Consider the following 16,564-nt stretch of genomic DNA (forward strand, 5'->3'; position numbering starts at 1 on the left):
GAGTCACCACATTCATCGACACAGAATAATAATAATTATAATAACGCACACAGACATAGCCCCGCACTAGGGAAACCCTGTGTCGCGAGTGTCATCGACACACATATCGACAACGACAAATTACACCCAAACTCACGAGAGAAATAGATGTAGGCCACACAATGATTTCTCCCGGCCTTTTGCGTGGCAGTCTGGCATGGTAATCGTTCGACCACGGAGGCAGTTAAATGGCATTAAGCCGGTCTGAAAAATCTTTATGTCCATGTTGTCGGAGTAGAAGAGCTAGAATGTCGGGGTGGATAGCTAGGCAGAGGTAGGAAGAAATGAAATCAAAGGATGTAGAATGATAAAATAATATAACAAGACGTTTATATCGAATAGCGAATTTTCAATTTGAAATGCAGAGCCAAAATATGAGCGACCAGTAGCGGAAACACTACTGCCAAGATTATATAACAAAGTAAGGAGTAATTTGTAGGATAGTCTGTGGAAGAATAGGTTGTAGAGGAATAACAGATCTGTCATTCAATGTGAACATATCAAAATATTAAATACGAAATAAATGCACCCACAAAAATACTTATAACGTGAAATTACCGAAATAATACGTAATTAGCACTGGAAAAACGAATAGCTTCGGAGATCAGATATGAAAAGTAAGTAAACTGTCAAAGTGACACTGGCACTGCTAAAAATAGCATAAAATGCGTTGATAAAATGGGTATTTGAAGTAATTAAGACACTAATACATTAGTAAATACTAGTTGGAACTCTTTCAGGAATCAGGAAAAGTAAGGGCGTTTCGGGTCCGTAGTTTACAATGTAATATAATAAGAGCGAAAATTGTGCATTTCGCCTTAGTGATCCGAGCGGTAGCGAAATGCGTAACGTGTTTTTGGCTCTTATTGCATGGACATTTTTCTGACCGACTCAAGGCGAATAAATGTGGCGTGTATCTAATTAATAATTAAGATATTTGAGGTCTGAACTGAGTGTCAGTTTACAATTTTTTTGTTAAATTGAGGCTCATTGAAGTCCTGCTGTCAAAATTTATCCTCAATTTTTAGTAGTATCTTTAAGTAATTTATCATGGTTGCAACCTTTTAATTATGAAAGAAAAAATAAATAATAATATTAAAGTAGACTTTCGCCCCATTTACATGTATGTATAGCGTGTCATATAAGAATACCATTTACATACACGGTCTATTGTTTGTGTAAAATATTATGTGCTTTTATTTAATTTTTTAAGTAACTTTAAAAATAGGATAATAAATGCGACTGTATTTTTCTTTGTATGTATTTTATGAGATAACTCCGGTTATATATATCCGGTAATTTGTGAACCGATTTTGATGATTCTCTTTTTGTTGGAAAGAGGGTAGCAAATAGATAGAATATAAATAGTAGAAATAGAATTTTCACGAACTTTTGAGGTCCACTTTTATAGTACTCTGTACTGAGATTATTTTACATTTCTTTCGACTGTGCCTACCGACTCAAAACATAAATATTTTTTATGTTTAACAGTAACGTAAACTTTAAAATTGTGATGTAAAATTGCGTTAATAGTACCAATTTATAGTGTCATTTCACTGTCTTCTAGTTCAAAGAGATAGGCCACAGTTTGATACTTGTAGTCTGTAGGCTTGGCATGAGTGGAAATAAACAAAATTCGAGCGCGTCAAAAAACCTTTCTCTCCTCTGTCGGCTGTGGCGTCACTCAAAAAAAAAATTAAAAAAGTTTAGAGATGGCAGGCTTTTTTTTCCAAGGCTTTAGTGTCTTACCTGAACTTGTAATTTCCACTACCATCGTTGTTAAATTCGTATTTGAGTATACGCGCCTACGCATCGTCCTTCACTGGCGCGGAAGTAGCAAGCACGATCGCCACAAAGAAAATAATATGGTTGTATACATCTGAAAATTAGACAGATAATGCTTTTTTACCTAACACTTTAATTAATATCTTCAAAGTCAATATTTATTCTCGTTCTAATCAAATGAATTGGTATTACTACATAAACACTAAGTAAGTAAGAGTTAAGAGTTTACAACACGAACTCAGCAATAAAGACTACATCACAGATTAATTTATACTATGAATTTGAGATTATATAAAAGTAATAAATTTTATACATACTTTATTTAGAAACTGGCCACACAACCTTAACGTTTAAAGCGTGTTTATGATTTGACCCTGCATTAACCAGTTGGAGTCTTCATCACAACAAGTCATAATTATCTTATCGACATAAATGTGTCTATTTCTTTGTATACGTACATACATAATTATGAATAGTGCTACCTGACCGACAAAAAAAAATCACGGCAAATACCGAATGCCTGAGATTGCGATTATGATCTTTAATGTGAGTTCCTGAGGCTTAATTCTCACGCGATCATCAAAAAAGGACACAGTAGAGGAAATTAAAAAACATGGCGGAGGTTAACCGCCAACAGTTTCTCAAAATCTTACAATAGACACAACTCGACCCTTTGTTGATTTTCACATTTTCTGTGACACTGCGGATACATAATTTTGTAATTGAGAATAAATATAAGAACAATGTATTGCTACGCACATTCTACTAACAATTTGGCTTTATCCATTTTAATTTTATATTTATATCACCCATTTATATTACCCAGTGTAACATGATTTTATAAACCAGGTATATAAAATATTGCAAACAAAGGTTGCGTTCTTTAACTGTAGTGTTAAGTATAAAATTTACTACATGTGTGTTTTAACGCGAATAGCCTTAATAGGCTTGTTGCAATAAAATATTTTTTACAAATAGTAATTTATTATAATATATATATATATACATATATATATATATATATATATATAATAATAAATAAGTAATTTTTAATTTTAATTTTTTAAACAGAAGTTTGTGATTTTCGTGGTATATTATAAGTCCCTAAAGAAGTGCAGTGCCTCACTAACTGTGTCCCTATTCATCTATAATTATATAATAATGAAATATAAATAATAATAATAATAATTTTTAAAATTAATGAGACTTTAAATAAAATAGTGACTTAATATTTCGCTCGCAAACCCACGAACGATATATTATAATTTGTATCCACTTATTTTTCTTACAAAAAAAATCATAGTGTTGTAGTTATAAGAAATCTCTTACGCGCCCACGTTTCGTAGGCCCCATTTCGGCAGTCTAGTTAACATAATTGACACTCCAAAAGTACACAATATTTATTAAATCAAAGTTTTTGCCTTTTTTCTATCCTGCGTAAGTTCGGATACCTCTACTCTATATAATTAAATTTAGAGACATCTAGCGATCGTTTAATGTAACTGTGTGTGTATATTTGAGCAGGTTGATATATGATATATATATATATATATATATATATATATATATATTTACACCTCAGTCAACCGTGACCTGTAAAGGGCCCGAAACGACGGTATGTTTGAAAAAACAAATATACGCGATTTAAATCCGGAAAAATAGTTTCATTTCCTATGCGTAACAATCGCGAAAACCTAAGAAAATAGTTCCTCTCTCATAAAATTGTATATCTTCTAGGTCAATAAATATTGTCATTTTCGTTTATTAAAGCGGTATTGATTATTAATCATTAGCAAATCCTGGTTTAGATTATACGAACTGTACAGTTATAAATATAATAATGTGAATTTTGAACAACGCCCTTTAGGGTCAACTCACACTGGCACAGAGTCGAAACGTCGCGTCGCGTCCTGGTTTTCAACTACAACTCTTGGCGGCTTGCATTAGTGCACCCGGATCACAGTGTGGTCGGCGTCTGACGCCTCACTGCGTTCAAGTAACGCGCATCGACGCGCGTTAACGCGCGAAGCCGCTCGACTGCATCCAAGAGTCGACGCCCGTTTCCATATTTGCATAACACAAATTTGTACCTTAATAATGGGAAAATAGAGATGAATATGCTATAGGCGAAAAACGTGATGCGTCGCGAAGCTACGACTCTGCGCCAGTGTGAGTTGAGCCTTATTGTTGTTTTGTTTTGATTTCCGTGTGGACTATATAGAGCTGTAAAACTATTTCCCTGTTTTTAATAACATTTACTACATGTCATTAAGCAAGTTAACAAAAATATGAAGTAAATAAAGTGTGCTTCTTTTATATACCTTAAAATGCATATTTTTCCGGTTATTCATGTTAATTATGTGTTGTTCATATTCTTTACTGTTCCGTTTGAAACACCACAAGCTACAAAAACACGTTTTCAGACTTTTTGATAATAACCATTGTTGTCTTTCTTGAACGTAACGGCTTCTTGTAAAAAAATACAAGTACACGCTGTGAATTATACGTCGTGCCTGTGACTTCAGCAGCTTTCCTCCCATTGTTAAATAAAAAATGTAAAGTAACTCTATATACTTCCAAGTCGACTGAAAGCATCCAGTCTGTACCAAAGGCAAAGGGCAACTAAATAAAACCCGACGACTATCGAAACACGAAGTTTGCCGAGGGACATTGAGAAAATAGAAGCACTGTACAACTGTTACATGTAAGGTGCCTGTAATTTAACCCCCTTGTAGTAACCAGTCCTATTAATCACTACAATAACATTAATTGTTATTTTACTGGCGTAAACAGGGCCATATTACGTTATATGTACCTACCATACGTAGAATGTTAATTATTTTGAATACCAATTTTACACTTAAAAATATTCAACAATTGAGTCGTTTCCCTGCGAATACTGGCAACCTAGGTTGCGACTAAGATCCTTTGTTTGGGTTCCTGGTTCCAACTCTAGAGCAAAAACATGGCGTAGATAAATCGCAAACAGTTTTTAGCTTTCGACAAAAGCTTACCTATAGCGTTATATCACGTTACCTATAGCGTTAGACTATAGCGTTAGACATTTATTTCTAGTGATGTAGTAGTAGCTGTAGAGCTCCTTGTGAAAGAGTCCGTCCAGGGTAGTACTGACATCGTAAGGTAAGCTATTTCTGCCGCCAAGCGGTAATGTCAAGATTATTGCGTTCCGGTTTTTATGCGTAAGGGTGCTGGTGAAATTACAGGCACATGGGATTTGTCAACTTTAGTCTCAGAGTGACGGGCGCAATGGCAGTGCCCGTCAGATCTTTGCGATTTAAAGCTCCGAGTGGAACTGCAATTTTTATGGACAGGCGTGTAGCTTCGGCACAAGACTAGTTCGTCCCGCCAGTTTATATTATAAAAAAATGCCGTTTTCTCTCGACATTGACGATGCGCTTTGTTTTGAAATCGAGATGGTCAACAATCAATCATAAATAATGTAAACTCGTGCTTTTTGTATAATAAAGCCATACTATGTCATTTTGTAGACATGACCTTATGACACCAAGGGTGCAAACTATTTTATTTAATTTACTACTACGATTAAACAAATAAATCGGTGGTTTTTGAAAAAAGGTGCAGATCTTCTACATTTAACGATAAACAAAATGAGTAAACAGACGTCTGTTTACTCACTCTCTCGTATGTACGATTAAATAAATATAATACATATTTGTTCAGGGTTAAATATTTTCTAGGATACTCAATGTCACTGATGTTAAGTTATCATAAACATCTATAGACCAGCTACTTAAAGTTGACCGTAATTTTGTTAAGTGAATACGCTGTTTTTTTAATGCTTATTTTAAGTAATGGTAAAAAACGGTTTTATCTTTTTAAATTATCATTTCCATATCCCTGGAACCCTTACTATAAAAAATACTCAGAACAAATTGAAAAAATTCAAGCTAAATTCCTTAAGTCGATAAATTATAAAATATTTAGAAAAATTACGTCATACGAGAGTTTACTATCTAAGTTTGGAATGCTAATACTTCACAATAGACGAATGCTTCTTCAATCTGTAACACTCCATAGACTTTGTCACAATTTAATTGATTACCCGGATCTTGTGCAACATATTAGATATAATGTACCAATGAGAGTTTATCGACGGCAACTGCGGTCCTACTCGTTGTTTAAAACGGCGACCTGCAGAACAAATGCTGGCAAGCGAGTTCCTCTACGTCGTATTCTTTCTCATTACAATGATTTGTTTAGCAATATTGACATATTCCATTTGCCTGCTTCTAAATTTAAAAAAGCTATTATTGATGCCCTGAGCTAATTTCTTATTTACCTTTTATTTGTTTTAGTTTATTTAGCCCTACCCATCACACACGACAATTTTAATTTTAATTCTAATAGTAACTTGTGGATAATGCTGTTGATTGTACGTGTACCTATGCTAGAAATATTTAACTCTGATTGTAAACATTTCATGTACAATTGTTGGTTATACCTGAAAAATAAATAAATAAATAGGATAGGAAAAAAACATTAACCCCTAATACCGTATCTTGCGGATTATTTCATCAGAGGACCCGTGCCCAGCAGTAAGTTGTATACAGGCAACATTGTCTTATTGAAAACGTCATGTTAGATATTATGTAAAAAAAATGACAAAAAAGAGCAAAAGAACATCTTCAAAAAACATTTTATTAAATAATAATTAAAAATTTCAAAATATATTTCACGAGCATATTAAAAATCATTGCATGTTGGAATTTATGTTGCGTTGTGTAACGTGCAGGTCAGGCAGGGTACGAAACATAAAGTTTCGCCTATTTATCCTCCTAACAATGATGCTACGACCTCAAAAGGTTGACGTGCCATAATACCTGGACCTGGCTCCTTCTGAAAAAGGTACAGCATCATCATTAAACGTTCATATTTTGTTCAAAAATCTATATCGACACATTAGACAAGTGCGCAAAACATCTCGTCTGGTAGTATTTGAGAAGATTTTTGCAAGATATTTAAAAAGGGCGACACAAGTATACTTCTAGGAATTCACTCATTCATATTCAATCCGAATATTACAATGTATCGCGCGGTTGAAAGGCGTTTTATATTAAGTGCTCTGGAGCCTGGGATTTCATAGCAAGTGCCAAAAAGAATTTTCACGAAAAATATTATGCACGAAATGCACCCAAAGAGCTATATATTGAGAATACTACCATGATATAGATTTCAGGTTTTCTTTATGAAAAAAGAAATTTTTGTAACGCATTGTATAAAAACCCGACATTACACAAAAGTCACAGTTTTTTTCAAATAATTTTCATTCACGAGTATTATTTAATTACGATATTTTGTAACTACATATGTTATCAATAGGATATTTTTAAAAAATCGATACAATTATATCGGGGATTATTGTGGTTTAACGTTGTCTCTATCGGTTTGTATAAAAAATATCCTCGAGTTCAAACTTAAGTTCAAACACCATGTAACATGCTTCTTACAAAATGTGGTATTATTCAATACTCAATACTTTTATTGCATACCAGATTAAAACAATAAAAATTACTCATTTTTTGGGTTTATTGAATGTCAGGATGTTTTACTTCCATGACATTTCATTATTTTTTGTGAAATTACTGTACACTTTGTTATAATTATTATGACTGAGACAGAAATAGATTTCTCACAGATGGCGCTACGGCAAAATGTCGTTAAAAACCAAGAGCAAAGATCCGCAACAAGCACATAGAAAAATTCGTAAAATCTGGTGGTTCGTTCCGTAGAGAGCGTCTAGCACAAATTGCTTGAAGGCGCTGGCTCGAAACCAGCCGGATCGTAGGAATTTTTCTTAGTGTTAGATTTAGATTAGATCTTTGCATTAATAATTACAACAAACCAAAAGTTACTTGTCATTACAATTTTTGTCGCTCTTAAATAATAAAATTACGTACTGAATGAAAGCGAGTGAAAGGTGTTGTCTCATATCCTTTTTTGTCAGCGGAGTACTGTACAATTTGAGGTTTACCATCAGCGTCGATGTAGGAGTAGATCCCTCGGACCACAATATGTTCATCTTCTCTGCCTACATAGACCACTTCCCCTGTCTCTTCTCTCCTTAGCCCGTTTGATGTCTCATAACTGTAAGAATACATACAAGTATTTTAAAAAGTACAATAAAACATTTTAGTACAATAATAGTCCAATTTAAAACTTGTACTGCCTATGGTTTTGGGGTCGGAGGTTCAATGGAAACTTAATCAGGACATCAAAGTAACAAGTATTGTGAAATGCCGACGATATTATTCCATACATATGGAAAGTATACGTACACGAAAAGCATATAACAATAGCTGATAAGGCTAAGTAAGGAATCTGGGTGTAACATTTGATCCGGAATTAAAGTTCGACAAACATGTTAGAAAAAATGCCTCTAAAGGCTATTTTAAATATATTTATATATTTAAAATAGCCTAAATATATTTATAATAGGGGTTAAAGTATGAAATTGCCGATTTGAATGGTTTCTAACTGCAGTTCCTGAAGGGTCAAAATGGTTTCTCGTGCTGTGTGAGGTCTCGCGTTGTCGTGGAGCAATAATGGTGAAGATCGATTCATGAGTCGGGGCTGTTTTACTGCTAGTTTTGTCAACATGGTTCGGAGTTCGGCACAATAGACATCTGCCGTTATTGCTTGACCAGATCGGAGAAAACTATAGTGAATAACACCATGCTGAGACCACCAAACAGTTACCATTACCTTTTTATTGGTAAGTTTTGCTTTAGGACACTGTTGTGGCATTTGACCTGGGGTCAGCCATTGCAATTTTCTTTTCCGGTTATCGTAAAGAATCCACTTTTCATCACATGTTACAATTCGATCCAATATTCCTTCATTTCTGTACCGGTTCAACAAGGCAACACAAGTTTCAACACGCGTTTCTTTCTGCAGATCAGTCAAATCATGAGGCACCCATTTTTCGTATTTTTTTATTTTATTGATTTGACGCAAGTGAGTCAATATTGTGGGTAAGGTAACGTTAAACCGTGCCGCTAATTCCTGGGTAGTTTGACTAGGATCGGCTTCCACTATCTCTCTTAATTCATCGTTATTCACCTGTGTGGGCGGTCTTCCTCGTGGCTCGTTCTTTAAGTCGAAATTTCCATCACGAAAGCGTTTAAACCAAAATCGCACGGTGCGTTCATTAGTAGACCCCTCTCCAAACGCAGCATTGATATTGCGGGCTGTTTCTGCCGCGTTAGTTCCGCGTCGGAACTCGTATTCAAAAATCACTCGAATTTTCGCAGTATCCATCTTTCTTGTCTAAATTGAATAACAAAAACAATTGAAAGTCGATATTCAAATGTTTCAAATTTAAAAAAAAAAGAAAATCACAGAAACCATTTGAAAAAAGTTTCATTCGAAAACCTCAAACCATGAAGATTCTATGAAAATTCAAAGAACCTATTGCAATAAAACGGCAATTTCATACTTTAACCCCTAATATTATAGCCTAAATTATATATTTTTATATATTTATTAAATATATAAAAATTTAAACATATCTACTACAATGAGTATTTTCAATTATATAATCTAGTGTATACAGGTGTAACCATTAAGTGTGCCCAGGCATTATTTCATAAATATAAGAGATATCAAGAAGCTTTGAACTGATATCAAAAGTAAGTTACCTAATTGTTGTAAGTACTTTTTTTGTGTAGTAAGTACTGGCTACTGAAAATTATTCTTAATGTATATATTTTTCGCATTTTAAAAGCTTCCTTTTTTCTTTTGTATGACATCTGTATGACTTTGACACTCTATTAAAAAATCTTCAAAAACAAACACATCTTTCTTGAATATATTTTTACAAATACCTCTCCAAAAGCTCCAATAGAACCCAAATCCAACACGTTATCAGCACGAGGAAGCTCTGGGCAGAGGAGAAGCAGTTATTTGTGTTTAAATATTTTTTCGATTGTGTTTGTTTACGTGACATCGGAAAACAAGACGTTCTGTATAAAAATGTTACGTGAAGCCGGAGATTGCAATGTTTACAAGCAGCAATCTGCAGTTCCCTCATTTTGCCTGAGAAACAAGGATGGTTATCCGACGTGGAAATTTAAGATGAGAAATTTTCTTATCCACGAGGATCTGTGGTGTACAATAGTTGGTTATCCTGAAGGTGACAACACTGCAACATCATTGAAGGTAAAACTTGATAATAAGGCTCTTGCCAAGATATGCTTGACAGTAGACGGTGCAGCTATTACTCACGTAAAGCGAGCAAAAACTGCAACCGAAGCATGGAAGTCTTTGCAGAAGGCCTACGAGGATAAGGGAATGGGTCGCAGACTAGCTTTAGAACGTAAGCTATATAGATTAAGTCTCGTCAGACTTTGAAAATATCGAGGTGTATATTAATGCAGTTCTTTCAACTGCACAAGACCTGGCAGATATTGACAAGGAGATAGACGATGAGTCAATTGCAGCTATATTGTTAGGAGGTTTAACTTCAAAATATGAACCTCTCGTTAAGGCAATCGAAAATTGTGACAAACCCGTTACGACTGATTTGGTAAAGGCGAGACTATGAAACGAGATGTCTAAAAATGAAACTATGCCTGTCAATACGGTTTTTCAAGCCAAGTCCAATACCAAACAGAAGAAAAAGAAAAATTGTTTGTTACGATTGCAAAGTACCAGGACACAAAAGACCCGACTGTCCTCAAAGAAACAAAGCCAAAGTTGCAGCGATAGAAGTGGATCAAGAGAAGAAGAAGACATCCTTTGTTGCTCTGAATACTTCTGCTGCTGGTGTAGATTTATGGTACTTAGATTCGGGCGCAACCAAACACATGACTTCTAGACGTGATTGGTTCCAGACTTTCACAGGTTCAGATAGTGGAAGCGTTACTGTTGCGAATGGTGATCAAACCAAATGTCATGGAGTCGGTAATGTATCAATAAATACGCCTAATAAAACAGTGAATATGATAAATGATGTTGCTCTTGTACCAGATTTAAAGGCAAATTCATTATCAGTTCAACAAGCTGTTCAGAAAGGATTTATATGTATTTTTGATAATAATGGTTGTACTTTTTATAAAAATGATGCAAATTTTACTGTTACAGGTGATTCAGTTCTACATGCTACGTCCTGTGGTGGTTTGTACACTCTAGAGTGTACTGTAAATATTCCCCGGGCAAATGTAACACAACATGAGCACTCTGACGGTTCGAGTAACTACAATCTGTTACATAAACGATTAGGGCACTTATGTCGAATCGGAATGAGCACGTTGAAGGATCATCAAGTTGGTATTAATTTTACTGAGGTAGACAAAAGTAGTTGCATCGCTTGTATACAAGGTAAACAAGCTAGGAAACGTTTTAAGAAGATAGCATACAAAAAGGCATCTTCACCTTTAGAACTGATCCATAGTGATCTTTGTGGACCTATGTCCGTGTCATCTTTTCAAGGAAATATATATATTTTAATTTTTGTAGATGACTGTACACGTAAAATTTTTGCTTATTTCATTAATTCTAAGACAGAGGTAAAGAACAAGTTCTGTTTATTTCAAGCGTTAGTCGAAAATCAGTTAGGTTCTAAAATAAAAACAATTAGAACAGATGGTGGTACCGAGTTTGTCAACAAGGAGTTTGACGATTATCTTGCGTCTAAAGGGATCGAACACCAAACTACTATGAGGTACAGTCGACAACAAAACGGGACTGCGGAGCGCACTTTCCGCTCAATAGTTGAGAAGGCGAGATCCATGATGGCTGAGAGCTCCTTACCAATAGCATACTGGGAAGATGCATGCAAGGCAGCAGTGTACTTGAAGAACCGGTCACCACATAGAGCCTTAGATGGACAAATACCTTACGATAGATGGTGTGGTCGTAAAAGTGACTTGAGCCACTTAAGAGTGTTCGGATGCAGAGCTCTTGTTCATATACCCGATTGTCTGCGAAAGAAGCTAGATTTGAAAGCTGAAGAAGCAATATTTATGGGATATTCAGAGGATCCAAATACTTACTTGTTTCGTGATCCTGAAAATCCACGAAGAATGTTAAAGTCTAGAGACGCTACATTTTTTGAAAATTGTTTTACACCCCTGAAGCGAAAAGAAACTCGTTCGCAGGTTGAATCTTGTAATCCTATTTTATTGTTTGATACGCATGAAGAAAGATCTGAAGGAGGATCAGAATTATTCTTCGACTGTCTTGACAGTACCAGCTCAGCTGCAGAATCGTCTATTCCTGTAAATTTGTACTCGGAGCCTGACAATGTTCCAGAGGATACAGAGACGGATACAGCAAGAGAACATCCAGAAGTTCCGTTTGAGCCGAAGATATCCGTCATGAAATCGAAAGCCTCCTGATTTCCTGTCATATCAAGCGTCAATTAACGATGTGGATGAACCAACCAGCTATTATGAAGCTATTCGTTCGGATGATGCTGCAAAGTGGCAGCTAGCAATGAATGATGAGCGCAATTCACTAAAGAAATTTCGTACCTGGGAGCTAGTGGATAGACCCAACAAGAAGGTTATTCCCTGCAAGTGGGTATACAAAGTGAAGAAGGATGTTTTTTGGCAACATCATTAAATACAAGGCTAGGCTCGTTATTAAAGGATATAGTCAGACAAAAGGCGTTGAATATAATGAGACTTTTACACCTGTAATACGTCATTCTTCACTACGCACGCTATTTGCATTATCTGCAGAATTGGGCTTGAAGATGAGGCACATAGACGTGGATACTGCATTCCTGAACGGCGATTTACAACAAGAAGTGTACATGGAGCAACCTCTTGGCTTTGCAGAAAAAGGTCAAGAAAACAAGGTTTGCTTACTACGTAAATCCCTCTATGGCCTTAAGCAGGCTCCACGCGTCTGGAATAAAAAGTTAGATGAAACTCTATCAAAAATAGGTTTTATTGGAACGCCCTCTGAGCCGTGCGTGTATACAAAATTTTTTGATAAAGAACTCGTTATCGTCGGAGTTTGTTGATGACATAATTGTCTATTATTCATCTGACAAGACATTTGAATTTGTCAAAAATGATTTGTCAAAATATTTTTCGCTAAAAGATTTAGGTTTTTTGAAGTCATATTTAGATTTACAAATCGATTGCAATAAAGAATACATAAAAGTAAGTCAATCGAATTTCATATTGTCATTATTAGAAAAGTTCAATATGAGTGATTGCAAAACGGTGACGACTCCTTTAGCGCAGACTAAACTATCTAAGAATTCGAATGGTGAGTTACCGCTATTGCCTTATCAAAACCTTATTGGAAGTCTTATGTATTTGGCTGTAAATTCACGGCCTGATATTGCATACGCGGCTAGTTACCTTAGTCAGTTTAATACGTGTTTTACTAAGGAACATTGGAATGCTGCGAAACGCGTTTTACAGTATCTGAAAGGTACACTGAAGTATTCCCTGATTTACAGAAAAACAGGAAAAAACCTACTCGGTTATACTGATGCGGATTGGGCAAATTGCCCTATAGATAGGAAGTCGTACACGGGCTTCGTATTTAAGTTGGCCGACGGAGCAGTGGCATAGGAGGCCAAGAAACAGCCTACTGTGGCCCTGTCGTCTTCCGAAGCCGAGTACATGGCGCTAACAACAGCGACAAAGGAAGCTTGCTACTTACGTAGATTTATTTCTGAAATTACAGGTAAACTATGCTCGTTACGTTGTTGTCGGACAGTCAGAGTGCTATAAACCTAGTTCACAATCCTGTACATCACAACAGGACGAAGCATATAGATACTCGTTTTCATTTTATTAGGGAAAAAGTGTCCGACGGAATTATACGTTTACAATATTTAAAGAGCAGTGACATGCCTGCAGACGTTTTTACAAAACCTCTCGGGCCTATTGCTCATAATAAATGTACAGTTAGCATTGGTTTAGTTGTGTAGTTCCTTTTTAGGTTAGGATAATTTTCGTTAAGGGGGCATGTTGTAAGTACTTTTTTTGTGTAGTAAGTACTGGCTACTGAAAATTATTCTTAATGTAATATTTTTCGAATTTTAAAAGCTTCCTTTTTTCTTTTGTATGACATCTGTATGACTTTGACACTCTATTAAAAAATCTTCAAAAACAAAACATCTTTCTTGAATATATTTTTACAAATACCTCTCCAAAAGCTCCAATAGAACCCAAATACAACACTAATGAGTAAATTATTAATTTAGTAGCAGGAGACCGCCCCGTGAAAGAGTTCGTCCAGGGTAGTACTGCCACCTTACCTATTTCTGCTGCCAAACAGTAATGTAAGCAATACTGTGTTCTGGTTTTGAAGGGTAAGGGTGCTGGTGAAATTACAGGCACATGGGACTTGTCAACCTTTGTATCAGGGTGACGGGCGCAGTGGTAGTGAGATCTTTGCAATTTAGGCTCTGAGTGGCGTCGTAAATATTATGGACACGCGTGTAGCTTACTATCAGGCGCACAACTTGTTCGTCCCGTCACTTGATGTTAAAAAAAATCGACATCAATAACTTTTTGAAAATAAAACTATAAATATCCACAATTTTAACATTAAACGCTCCCATACATTTAATATGACATTCTTAGAGAGGCTTTAGTTTTCCTACGGTCAGAGGTAACAATAAGTTAACAGATAACAAAACTGCTATAAGTAAAGCAATAAAACTATCTTTTAATTGAATAAAAATATAATGGCATAGTCAATTATTTGGTCAAGTGTGAGTTGTCCATAAAAGTGAACAGAATTGATAAAATTTTATTCAGTGTGCTTATCGACTCAGTATCATGTAACGATCTTTTCAATGTATGAGACGAAAAAATCGGGACAGCGTCTGCTGTCTTCTCAACTTCTGTGGGTCAAATTTAATCAAATGATTTTTATACGTTATTGATGTCGATTTATTTATTATGTATCGTTTTGATATCTCTTATATTTATGGAATAATCACCTGGGGACACTTAGCGATTACACCTTATATAATCAAGTGTATGTATAATCTACAATTCCCATTACCTGAACTCGTAATTTCCACTTCCGTCATTGGTGAATTTGTAACTGAGTATTTGCGCTTGCGCATTTTCGTTCACTGGAGCAGAAGTAGCGAAAACTATCGCCACTGAGAAAATTAGTATAGTCGCATACATCTGAAATATGGAAATGTATATAAATAAATAACGCACACACTCAACATAGCCGCGCACTAGGGAAACCCTGTGTCGCGGGTGCCATGGACACACACATAGACAACCACAAATTACACCCAAACTCACGAGAGAAACAATTGTAGGCCATACAACTATTTCTCCCGGCCCGGGAATCGAACCTGGGACCTCTGCGTGGCAGTCAGGCATGGTAACCGTTCGGCCACGGAGGCAGTTAATTTTCCTTCTGTATTCTAATCACATAAAAATGAAATTACATTTCATTTTATAGTCATTAGATCGGTATTGATACGTAAATGTTAGCAAGTCTTAGCGGAGAGTACAGTATACGAACTCTGCAGCTATATCACCACGGATTATTGACACTAATTTACTTATTTAAAAAATTATATTTTAATCAATGATTCCAAAATTAATAATTTTAACACTACCTTATTTAGTACCCACAAAAGAAAATACCGTTTCACCGCGATATCCGACTAGTTTCGTTGAAAATAAGCTCTTTAATGTGGATCCTAAGTCAGAGAATAAAAATATTGTGCCACGCGAAAAGGTCATATTAGAAAAAAAAATGGAAGGTCAACAACAAGTTTTTTTTTAATAGTTCAACAAATAAACTTATTCTATACTTAGTGTAATCAACTTAAAAAGTTGTTGATCATCTACATTTTTCATTTGAAACATTGGAAAAGAAATCAAAATTGGAGTAAATAGATGTACCGGTACCAATGTAATGATTATTTTTGGATAAAATCTATTCTAGATTACTTCTTGACATTGATGTAAAGTTATAGTGAAGATTCATAAAACCCGCTATTTAAATTTAACTGTACCTACTCATTCTATGTAAAAATCCTAGTTCAATATTTTTACAGTTTTTTCTGAAGATACAACAAAGAACAGTTTTATAATATCAAAAAATATTTTTGACGTGAATTGTTTAGAAGCATCCTGCATTGGTTTCTATAAATAATTACGATAAGTCAAAAGACCTATTGTGTTAGGTGACAGATGACTTATCAGGCTAAAGGTAACTGGTCCAAAGTTGATAAAATCTTTCAAAAGAAGTTGTATATAACATAAACAGTGACTACCGTTAGATCGATCTGGGCAAACATCATAAACGTATGCATGATGTTCATAACGCATTTGAATCACGTTAACACGCGACACGTTTGACACGAGACACAATTTGCTCGTCGTCGGCGCGTATAAAATACGCCGTCTGCATAGGGTCTAAGGTTTTAAACTTCTTATAAACAAAAAACAAAAGTTAAAAATAATGGTGAATGAAATAAATTATTCAACATTTAATAAAATAAAACTATTCTGGGTAATAAACAACACAAATGTCTCTTGGCTGTCAATAACCATAGTGCACAGGACCGTAGCCCTTTCATGTTTACGGTTGATAACAATTATATTACAAGGTCGGTGACCTCAGTAATATTTCAAATTCTAAAAGTCTATGGATATAGACTATATAGTCTATGGATATATATTATATATATATATATATACTATAGGCGCTCAAAGAAACGTGTCCCGTACCTATTGAACCAGCTTGCCAG

The 16,564-nt window shown here is 35.2% G+C and overlaps 1 protein-coding gene across 1 annotated transcript; it reads right to left on the bottom strand.

The window, feature by feature from the left end:
* Positions 1-6,562: 6,562 nt before the first annotated feature.
* LOC113236751 (endocuticle structural glycoprotein SgAbd-5-like) lies at positions 6,563-14,975 on the bottom strand. Its single transcript, XM_026472918.1, has 3 exons — positions 14,845-14,975; positions 7,764-7,950; positions 6,563-6,702 (listed from the first exon to the last, which is right to left on the bottom strand). The coding sequence occupies exons 1-3, from the start codon at positions 14,973-14,975 to the stop codon at positions 6,634-6,636; spliced, it is 387 nt and encodes a 128-aa protein (XP_026328703.1). The 3' UTR covers positions 6,563-6,633.
* Positions 14,976-16,564: the final 1,589 nt, after the last annotated feature.

This window comes from Hyposmocoma kahamanoa, unplaced genomic scaffold (genome assembly GCF_003589595.1).
Source record: "Hyposmocoma kahamanoa isolate Upper Pololo Valley unplaced genomic scaffold, ASM358959v1 92, whole genome shotgun sequence".
Classification (NCBI taxonomy): Eukaryota; Metazoa; Arthropoda; class Insecta; order Lepidoptera; family Cosmopterigidae; genus Hyposmocoma; species Hyposmocoma kahamanoa.

Excerpts from the sequence above, each read along its gene's own strand:
- LOC113236751 (XM_026472918.1), bottom strand. The coding sequence starts at position 14,975 with ATGTATGCGACTATACTAATTTTCTCAGTGGCGATAGTTTTCGCTACT. Across the intron at positions 7,951-14,844 it reads AGTGGAAATTACGAGTTCAG|TTATGAGACATCAAACGGGC; the intron begins GTAATGGGAATT and ends GTATTCTTACAG. Across the intron at positions 6,703-7,763 it reads CTTTCACTCGCTTTCATTCA|AAGGAGCCAGGTCCAGGTAT; the intron begins GTACGTAATTTT and ends TACCTTTTTCAG.